This window comes from Nyctereutes procyonoides, unplaced genomic scaffold (assembly GCF_905146905.1).
Source record: "Nyctereutes procyonoides isolate TBG_1078 unplaced genomic scaffold, NYPRO_anot_genome, whole genome shotgun sequence".
NCBI classification, from domain to species: Eukaryota; Metazoa; Chordata; class Mammalia; order Carnivora; family Canidae; genus Nyctereutes; species Nyctereutes procyonoides.
In genome coordinates, this window is record NW_026575020.1 from 43,272,085 (window position 1) to 43,282,169 (window position 10,085).

At 44.5% G+C, this 10,085-nt stretch overlaps 1 protein-coding gene and 1 long non-coding RNA gene across 2 annotated transcripts; one reads left to right on the forward strand and one right to left on the reverse strand.

Annotated features, from left to right (window-relative positions):
- The first annotated feature begins 459 nt into the window (after positions 1–459).
- Positions 460–7,250, forward strand: LOC129516830 (uncharacterized). Its single transcript, XR_008665879.1, has 4 exons — positions 460–517; positions 1,092–1,294; positions 1,437–1,542; positions 7,185–7,250. It is a non-coding gene; the product is annotated as an uncharacterized LOC129516830 (long non-coding RNA).
- A 72-nt stretch (positions 7,251–7,322) lies between these two features.
- Positions 7,323–9,843, reverse strand: LOC129500265 (leucine-rich repeat-containing protein 37A3-like). The gene is given in 4 exon segments (XM_055310544.1): positions 7,323–7,469; positions 7,796–7,900; positions 8,290–8,784; positions 8,838–9,843. Coding segments are annotated over 4 exon segments (1,551 nt in total). The 5' UTR covers positions 9,642–9,843.
- Between the last annotated feature and the right edge of the window lie 242 nt (positions 9,844–10,085).

Sequence of the window (10,085 nt, forward strand, 5' to 3'; positions counted from 1 at the left end):
TCGGGTCCCCGGGTCCCCGTCGGGAGAAGATGGAGGGGGCGGTCAGCAGGGGCTGTGCGGGCTGAAGGCTCGGCTCCGAGGGGGGTAGGGTGCGGGGCTTAGAACCGGGAAGGCAAAGGGTTCTGAAGCGGGACAGCGCAAAGGCAACCAGGGGCGTGGGACCACGGAAGGCGCCCGCCGCCCGCTCGCATCTCGACCCCGCCGCCCCTCCCCCCCTCCCCCCTGACCCCGGACTCACCAGAGCGAGCGGGGAGGGGGCGGGGGTCGCTCCTGGCCGCTGCAGCCTCTGCGCCTCTGACCCGACGCTCCGGCCTCTCCGCCACCGACACCCGGAAACTGCGCTGGCGGCGCCTGACGCCATCCCCGCGCTTGGGCGCTCGGCCCCGCCCCCGGCCCGCGCAGCCAATGGCGGGGCGGGAGGAGCCGCGGGGCGGGGCCAACGGTCCTGAAGCCAGCGGGTGAGCGATCTGGGAGGCTCGGGACTCCACTAAGGCGCGAGGGAGATCCGCCTGAAGAGGTGAGGCTCTTTTTCTTTCTTTCTTTCTTTCTTTCTTTCTTTCTTTCTTTCTTTCTTTCTTTCTTTCTTCTTTCTTTCTTTCTTTCTTTCTTTCTTTCTTTCTTTCTTTCTTTCTTTCTTTCTTTCTTTCTTCTTCTTTCTTCTTCTTTCTTTCTTTCTTTCTTTCTTTTCTTTCTTTCTTCTTTCTTTTTCTTTTTCCCAGCTAGGAAGTTTTATTAGTGAGTTCCACAGAACTTTCAAGACAAGTTGTCTCAAATCATACAAATTCACCCATAGCCCAGAGAGGGAATATCCCCCAACTCATTCTGTGGTTAGTTTAAACTTTCCGTTGAAATAGGACCAAGAACAAAAGTACGAGAAAACTAACGTGCCCGTCATCCTCATGAACAGAGGGGCGATAATGCTGAACCAGGAATTCTCACAGCAAATCCAACAGTACATAGAAGAAGACAGTAGACCAGGGCTAAGTTCAGTTTGTCCCGCGAAAGCAAAGGTGATGGAACATCAGAAGTGTATAGATGGGGGCACCTGGGTGGCTCAGGGAACTAAGCAGCCGGCTCTGCTCTCACCTAAGGTCACGATGGGAGGCTCGCGACTCTGCTAACGGGCGAGGGAGATCCGCCTGAAGAGGTGAGGCCACTAAGCGAGGTCACCGACGTACGAGGAGCTTGGCCTAACGCCCGCCTCTAGCAGTGTCTGCTCAGACTAGATCCCGGCTTCTGGGTTCCTCATCTCGCCTGGCTCAGCGCCATCCGTGTAACGTTGGCCTCCTGAGGGGTAGGTTCCCACTCGTAAAAGCAGACCAGTGACGTCTACGCTATTTTTGCCTCCCTGAGGGCATGGGCGCTGGTGGTGCTTCCAGCCCGGGGGCTCTGAGGAAAAAAAGTGTACGTGTTTTGACCATATCTTATGCCAGCAGGGCGTCTTTAGCTCCCCGCTCCCTCCTCCTCGGGACTTTCTCCTGTACCTGCCCATCAGCCCCTGAGGCACGAAGCTCCAGGATCTGGTTATTCTCATCTAGCCAGGTACTTGTGTGTTTGCTTTCCTCGGTAGAGTTGACATTTCTTTTGCAGGTGGACTCCGAACAAAAGGTCCAAAGTGTGTGGGAGGGGGGATGTCTGCTTTGGTCACTTCTCACCTGCAGGCTTTGGTCCAGCGGGGAGCGTAGGGCCTGAGTGTGGGGACAGTGCCCGGCGGCAGAGGTACTACTAACTGCAGGTCCAGGGGGACTTTGGGAGTATTTATAGGGCTGGCCTGGGAACAGGGCAGCTCTTGGAAGCAAGCTCCACTGACCTGGGCCAGGGGTTCTGTGACCCGTAAAAAATGGCTGGTGGAGATGTGGCCCTGAGTGTGTGGGGGCTGCTTCTCTGGTAATAATCTCTCCGGGAGTGAGAACCACTTCTCGGTTTTAGACTAGATGAGGCTGAGAGCATTCAGTATGGTTAATAGTTGAGGAGGGGGAGCCGGATAAAGAAGAGGTGGTCTATGTATACAATGGAATATTCCTCAGCCATTAGAAACGACAAATACCCACCATTTGCTTCGACGTGGATGGAACTGGAGGGTATTATGCTGAGTGAAGTAAGTCAATCGGAGAAGGACAAACATTATATGCTCTCATTCACTTGGAGAACATAAAGCATAGTGAAATGGAATAAAGGGAAAGGAGGAAAAATGAGTGGGAAATATCAGAAAAGGCAACAGAGCATAAGAGACTCCTAACGCTGGGAAACGAACTAGGGCTGTGGAAGGGGAGGCGGGCAGGGGTGGGGATGACTGGGTGACGGGCACTGATGGGGGCACTTGATGGGATGAGCACTGGGTGTTATTCTATATGTTGGCAAATTGAACACCAATAAAAAGTAAAGTTATTAATAAAAATAAAAAGAAGGGATCCCTGGGCGGCGCAGCGGTTTGGCGCCTGCCTTTGGCCCAGGGCGCGATCCTGGAGACCCGGAATCTAATCCCACGTCAGGCTCCTGGTGCATGGAGCCTGCTTCTCCCTCTGCCTGTGTCTCTGCCTCTCTCTCCCTCTCTCTGTGACTATCATAAATAAATAAAAAATAAAAAGAAAATACACTTTATAGACAGCCTGAGGCTTCTCTGCTGGGGCATCACCTTTCTCTCTGCAAAAAAAGAAGAAGAATGCCTTTAACTCTGTAAAGGAACAATTAAACTTTTCATAATTAACTCATTTTAGAAAGAATTATAAATTGTCCCCAATCAGGTACCCTGGTCCATTGTTGAAAACCTCATCAGAAGAATCCCTGTTGTGTAGCTTCTGTGCCATGGTTTTCTTCCGTGTAGCATTGAGAGATCTCTACATGTCCCAAAGCCAAAGTGGCCATCTTCTCTAGAAAAAGCCCTCCTAGAAAACAGAAAGGACATAGTTAGTTCTGCATTTCCCCTGCTCTCTCCAGCCATGGGACTTTATCTTCCTCAGATTTACCTGACTCTCACGTTCGACTGAACATCTCTTATGCAGCAGAGAATGAAAGAAGAACCTTGGAGGAAACCTATGTAGACAATTAGTGATGCACGCCATTTCCCATGCCTCTCACAATGTGTATCTCTGGTCCTATTAGGACATCTCAGTCCATAATCACAGTAACCAAAATCACTACAGATCTGGGATCCTGAAAATAATCCTATGCATGGTAAACTTCCATTATTTTCCCATGTCTGTCCATAGTGGCCTCACAATTTCTCTGGGGAGGCCTTTGTATGTGGCTTGGCATTGAGTACAAGCAAGATTTTCATCCTGCTCACCTGGGCCCTTGGCCGAGTGCCCTCGTGAAGTGAACAAACTGTGCAAGTATAACACAGAAGCACCCTCTCTCCAGAAGCAGTTTACTTTGGTCCCCTTTGGACTTGGTCTCATAGGCATCATTTGCTGGGGAGGAGGAGAGAGACATGTTTCTATTTTCCTAGGTGCTTTATCCTACAAGTTGATTCACACCAAATAAATGTGTGAGTCCAACCAACAAAGTTACCTAACTCACTGACTTTCTCACTGCAGGCTGTGGCTAATGAGTGAGTGAGGCAGGTCACAGCAAGCACTAAAACACAAAATATTATTTTTGAATGCAAACAATATAGAAAAAAACAGAGTGTATAGTAAGTTTGTCTTAGAAATTGCTTATGTTGGCTCATCCAGGTGGCTCAGCAGTTGAGTAATTAATGCCTTTGGCTCAGGGCGTGTGTGGTCCTGGTCTGGGGATCGACTCCACATTAGGCTCCATGAGAGGAGCCTGTTTATCCCTCTATCTCTCTGCTTCTCTGTCTGCATCTCTCATGAATAAATTAAAAAATATTTTTAAAAACCTGCTTATGTCTTAATGTATGTACTGAGTTGTGACATAAAATGTAGCTCGCAGCCCAAGAACAGTATAATCAGAGGAGAAGTGCCCCTCTGGAAAGGAACCATCTTCTGACACTCAGTAGCAGTATGCCCATGGGGCAATTTACCTTCCCTTTCTTCTCCATTTCCTTATTATAAAAGGAAGAGACAAACTATTACCTAAGGCCTCTCCCAGTTAACAGTCTATGGGGTCTGGACAAAGGGAATGGAGAGCGGTGGATCAAAAACCAGGAGGAGGAGGGAAGTTTTCCTGCCACATTACAGGAAGGAGTCCTATTTTTCTGCCTTCCATTGGCCTTGAAGGCTAGCTCTCTTAGCCCAAGACTCTGTAGCCAGGCCTGATGGTCACTACCAGCAGGAACAGGTGCACCCAACCCCTCTCCACCCTTTTTCTTTAAAGGAGTAGTGACAGTAGATGCTCTGCGTTACTTCCATTCTAACTCAGATTTGTCTGGGAAGCTAATTTGGCTGGATCCAGGCAAAGCATTAGACCAAATCAATATTCTTTCTGCCTTTGGTAGTTTCCTGGGTGTAAAACAAGGGGAGTGAAATAGGAGTTCTAAAATCTAGTTCTGAAATTCTGCTTTAATAATTGCCAATTTACTTTGAGCCTCCTTCTTCATCTTCCTCTGCTGCTGCTCTATGAGAATAAATCTGTTTTGGAAGAAAACATATCACAGGTACCCATCTCAATGACTATGCCTCCAAATCTGTATTCATTCCCTTGTATTTTAAGTCTTATTCAGTCTTTTTTGAGGGCAGGAATTCTATTTGTTAGTAATCCTTTGACTCTTCCATAGTCCCAACTTGGAATCTTGTGTGCAGCTGGCAATACATTTTATTGACTGTTTTAGATGACATTCAACAGGTAATTCCTTTTTTTAATTTTTTATTTATTTATGATAGTCACACAGGGAGAGAGAGAGAGAGAGGCAGAGACACAGGCAGAGGGAGAAGCAGGCTCCATGCACTGGGAGCCTGACGTGGGATTCGATCCCGGGTTTCCAGGATCGCGCCCTGGGCCAAAGGCAGGCGCCAAACCGCTGCGCCACCCAGGGATCCCCTCAACAGGTAATTCCTAATAAAAATTCTTAGAAGTAAGAAAAGAAAAGAAAAGTATCTACCAGAAACCTAAATAGCAACATTGTTTTAAAGTCAAGGACAAGAGTAGAAAGCCTTTTATTCCTGTTACTATTCATCACGTTGAAGAGGTCCTAATCAATGCAATAGGAAAAAAAATTCTCTTAAAGATTCCAGGCATCTCAATATAATAGGAAAAATTAAGTATTGGAAAGGAAGAAACAAAACATATTTGCATATGAAATTATGGACAACCTAAAAGGCCCAAGAGAATCAACTTCAGTTTTACTGGAAGTGGGATGCCTGGGTGGCTCAGCAGTTGAGCACCTGCCTCTGTCTCAGGGCATGATCCCAGGGTCCTGGGATCGAGTTCCACATCAGGGTCCCTCAATGGACCCTGCTTCTCCCTCTGCGTGTGTCTCTGCTTCTCTCTTTGTGTCTCTCATGAATAAATAAAATCTTTAAAAAAAATAAATTTTACTGGAAGTGATATGAGAATTCCGTAAGATGGCTAGACACAAAATCAAGAGCTCAACATGCAAAATTCAATAGCTTTCCTTGTTCCACAAATAACTAACTAACAAATGGAAGAATGGTTCCATTTATAATATCAATAAAAGGAAGGACACCTCGGTGGCTCAATGGTTTAGTGCCTGCCTTCAGCCCAGGGTGTGATCCTGGAGTCCAGGGATCGAGTCCCACATCAGGATCCCTGCATGGAGCCTGCTTCTCCCTCTGCCTGTGTCTTTGCCTCTGTGTGTGTGTGTCTCATGAATAAATAAATAAAATCTAAAAAGAAGATTTTAAAATATCAATAAAAGGCATAAAGTACCTAGGAATAAACTTACAGCAAAGAATGGGGAAGACCTTTGAGATGAAAACATTAAAACTCTTCTGAAGGACATTAAGAAATGAATACATGATGATACCATGTTCCTAGAATATTGCAAAAATGTCAATTCTCTTCAAACTCAGTGCAATCCTATTGAAATCCCAAGATAGTTTTTTTTTAAATAAAAACTGGCCAGCTGACATTTGGTAAAGGGATATGCAAGTCTAGCTATGAAAAGTATGAAAAAGGAGGTCAAAGAGCAGGAGCTTAACTCTACCAGACATCAAAATAGGTTATTATAAAGCAGTTGGAATTAAGTATATAGTGTGATATGGGAAAGGAAACCAGACTGATAAGAGTCCAGATAAGAATAGTATTTTAGAGACGCCTGGGTGGCTGAGTGGTAGAGCATCTGCCTTTGACTCACAGGGTGAAGCCGGGTCTGGGGATCAAGTCCCACATTGGGCTCCCTGAGAGGAGCCTGCTTTTCCCTCTGCCTATGTCTCTGCCTCTCTCTGTGTGTCTCATGAATAAATAGAATCTTACCAAAAAAAGAATAGTATTTTAGATCTGTTAAGAAGGAAAGAACCATTCAATAAAAGATTTTAAAGTAAGTGGATCTTTCTGTAGGGAGAAATTGTTAGATCCCCTACCTCAACCATACCAAAAAACAAAACAGATTCTATACAGCTTATAAAATATAAATTACAACAAATATAAGTATAGAGGAAGACAGTATAAAGTCAACAAATGCCTCGCTAACAAGACCCACATCCCATAGGCCACAAGGAAAGAACTCGCAGATATGGTGACAGACTCAAAACACCTCCCATTTCTTGTGGTCTCGCCCCCTTCACCCTTGGATTGTTGGTCATCTTCTGGTGACTGATAAAACTCTTTTCATATTAAATATATTAATCCTTTCAGTGGCTTCCACTGAATTTCAGTGTTTCAAATGCTGGCCAGTGTTTCAATCTTTAAGGAGACAGAACAGTGGAATAAGAGCACAGGATTTGCAGTAAAGTGAAACTGGGTTCTGCTTTGGGTTTTGCCACTGGAGCCTTAAGCTGATCCCCTTTTATGTATGAAAGAGGGATGGTAATATTGTCCTCCCAGGGTTTTGGGCATGAAATTGGATATGGAAAATTCTCCTTCCTATGCTTGACATAAACCAGTGCCAAGTCATTATGGAATTGAAGAAAAGGTAAACAGGCAACCTTCAGGAACAGGTGACTATAGACATGACATGCTTTGGAGTAGCCTGATGCAGGATTTAGCTGCAGTGTTTTAACCAAATATATTCACATAATGCAGTGTGTGGAAAAAGCTGCTGAGTAAATCTAATTAATCAACAAGATGATATTTTTATCTTTAAGCCATGTCCTTTTTTCCAGGATGACTGATATAGCTCCATGAGGGTGGATACTATCTCTCCTCATTTCAGCCAGGAAAGAAATCAGTGGTAGTCTGAAAGTGACTGGTGAGTCCATCTAACCAATATAATTTTGAGTTGAAGAAATGTTACTCTCATGTTAACTTGGCCTTCTTAAACCTAATGTCCCAACACAGTCTAATGGCTTGTTGCCTTGTTTACAATCCATAAATCTCCTGGCAATGGAAAGTTCCTTTAAAAATCCCCAGAATATATTTTGCAATATAAGAATGAAGTACATGTCAGTCTGTCAGACAAAAGAGGAATACCAAGTAGTAGTAAGTGAGAAAGTGGCTTTGATTTTAGGTTTGTAAATTCTGAATCTATTATAAAGACAAAAGATTTTCTGGAAATCTGGGATCCCTGGGTGGCGCAGCGGTTTAGCGCCTGCCTTTGGCCCAGGGCGCGATCCTGGAGACCCGGGATCGAATCCCACATCGGGCTCCCGGTGCATGGAGCCTGCTTCTCCCTCTGCCTGTGTCTCTGCCTCTCTCTCTCTCTGTGACTATCATAAATAAATAAAAATTTAAAAAAAAAGATTTTCTGGAAATCTGAATTAATGGTTGTCCTTACCTCAATGAGACAGAAAACCATAATCAAAATCCTTACTACTACAGTCACAGATATTGCCAAGATGAGTTTGTCGTTATAGCCATAACCTGGAACTTCTTTTGTGAGCTAAAAAAAAAACCCTAAAAACAAAGAACAATTTTTTAGAAATCACAGAAACAGGATGAAAGCTAACTATATTTAAGCTACTCTAAAACCTCATTCTTTCAGGAGTGCTTACAGTCTAAATATACCAAATCTAATGTGTTATGTAATTTTATCATTAGCCCTTTCTTCAATTATATATTTATCTTGTATGTTAAGTCCTCTTCTCATCTACCTGGGAATAGTGGCACCATTCTCTAAATGAGCAAAGTGGCAGATCACTGTCTCAGCCAACGTTAATGGCTAAGACAAGACCCAGACTGGGAGGCCCCGGTCCTTGTGCGTGGGTGCTTTAATTGCATGTCCTAAACTGACTAAAAGTTCAGACCCCATGGTTCAGGAGTTATCCTCACCTCACTTGACTCCTGCCCTTTCTGTTCACTCTGGGCTTCTGTGCTCTCATTGATATAGTTCTCAGTCTTCCATTGGTCTGTATCCCACTCTGCCTTGGACACCTTTACTTCCTGCTGCTCACTGAGAAGCTTCATCAGGAGGCCTGTTCTGGAGATAAGCCTGGCACAGGCCAGTTGCACGTTGGCCTCAGAGCAGTCCATTTTCAAAGTCCGGATAACATGAGAAATGAGCCTTCTCACGTCATTATTCGGGATGAGGGACCGTAGCTGCTGGTTTAGCTGAATTTCAAATAGATCACCTGCGGATGAGAGCTTTGCAACACTGAAGCCTGTGGGCTTTGGGGGCAAGTCAGGGACCAAGTTGTGGTATTCCCATTGTGTTTCATTGGTTTGTTTAACAGTCTGAACAAAGTTGTCTCTGGTGGTAGTAGAATATGTAGTGGAAAGATTCCTACGGTTTGTGAATTCAGGGGAGTTTGTTCTGATACAGTAGTGCTTCCTGGAGAAATAATCTCTTCAGAAACATTCTGTGCAGTAGTGTTTTCTACAGTATGGTTTTCTTTAGAAGGTTCTGAAAGAGTAAATAATTCTGGAAAAGGATTTTCCTGAGTCTGTTCTTCTGAAGATGAAATAGCCTCCCGTGAAGGGGAATCTATGAGGCTCCTGACTGCAGGCAATGGAGGCCTCTGTGCAGGCATCAATATATTCAAGTGTGAGTTTTTCTTTCTGAACTTTTGATTTTGTTTGGTCTTGGGTGTTCTTCGGACTATACGTGAGTGAATTTTATGGAAAATATACTTTTTCCCAGAATATGAGACTGGTCTGGAAGCCTCCATTTCCCTAACTCTAGCATTTGCATCTTCTAAAACAACAATGGCTTAGGTTAAGTCTTTTGAGTTGTTTCGCAACTTAGGTAGGGATTTTGGAGCAGTGGAGGCAGAAGGCCTGCCCATTATGTATTGCTTCAGGAAAGAAGAGGCTGCTGCCTTGTGCTCCTTTATGAATGAAGGCTCTGTGTGGACGGAGTTTCCCACTAATTTCCTGGGCCTCTGGTCCATGTGAAGCTGCTCCAGCTCCCTTGGGGATGGTCTACTGAGCCTTCTTTCCTTGGGCATGTTCTTCACAAATGACTGGGCACTCTGTTTCCCTTGGGTGCTCTGAACGTCCACTTCCTTATAGTGCCTTTTCTGTAGGTCCTTAGGGCCCTTGAGAACCCTGTTTATTCTAAACCACCTCTTCCACACATTCTCAGCCTTGGGAAGGCTCTTTTCCTGTCCTTGGGCAGTTTCCAATTTCTTTGGAAAGATTTGGCGTTTAAATTTGGGACCGAAAAGCCTGGGAGGTATAAGCATGGCAGTTTTCTCTTTCTTTTTTACCTCATCAATTTTTTCTTGAATTTCTGCATCTAACAAAATTTCCAGGAAAGAGACTTTCCTCAGTTTATTTTTGTAAGTTGAATTGTTGGGTCCATGTTCAAAGGAATGGCCCTTTGTGTTGTTTGTCAAGTAACCCACAGAATTGTCTCCATCTTGGACATTTGAAAACAGAATTTTAATGAATGGTAATAACATTGATTCTACATCTTCTAGATTTCCCTCTGACAAATAAGGTAATATATAATTCAGTACACAAATAACATCACTTTAATCATTAAAGTCTAGCTGCTCATTCATAAAGGCTGACAGACCAATGCCATTTTTGTCTGAGGATGACTTCCCTGGCTCAATTGTCAGATCAGTACTGGTACTCTTCTTCTGGGCTTTAAATACCTTCATGAATGATCCTTCTGCATTCCT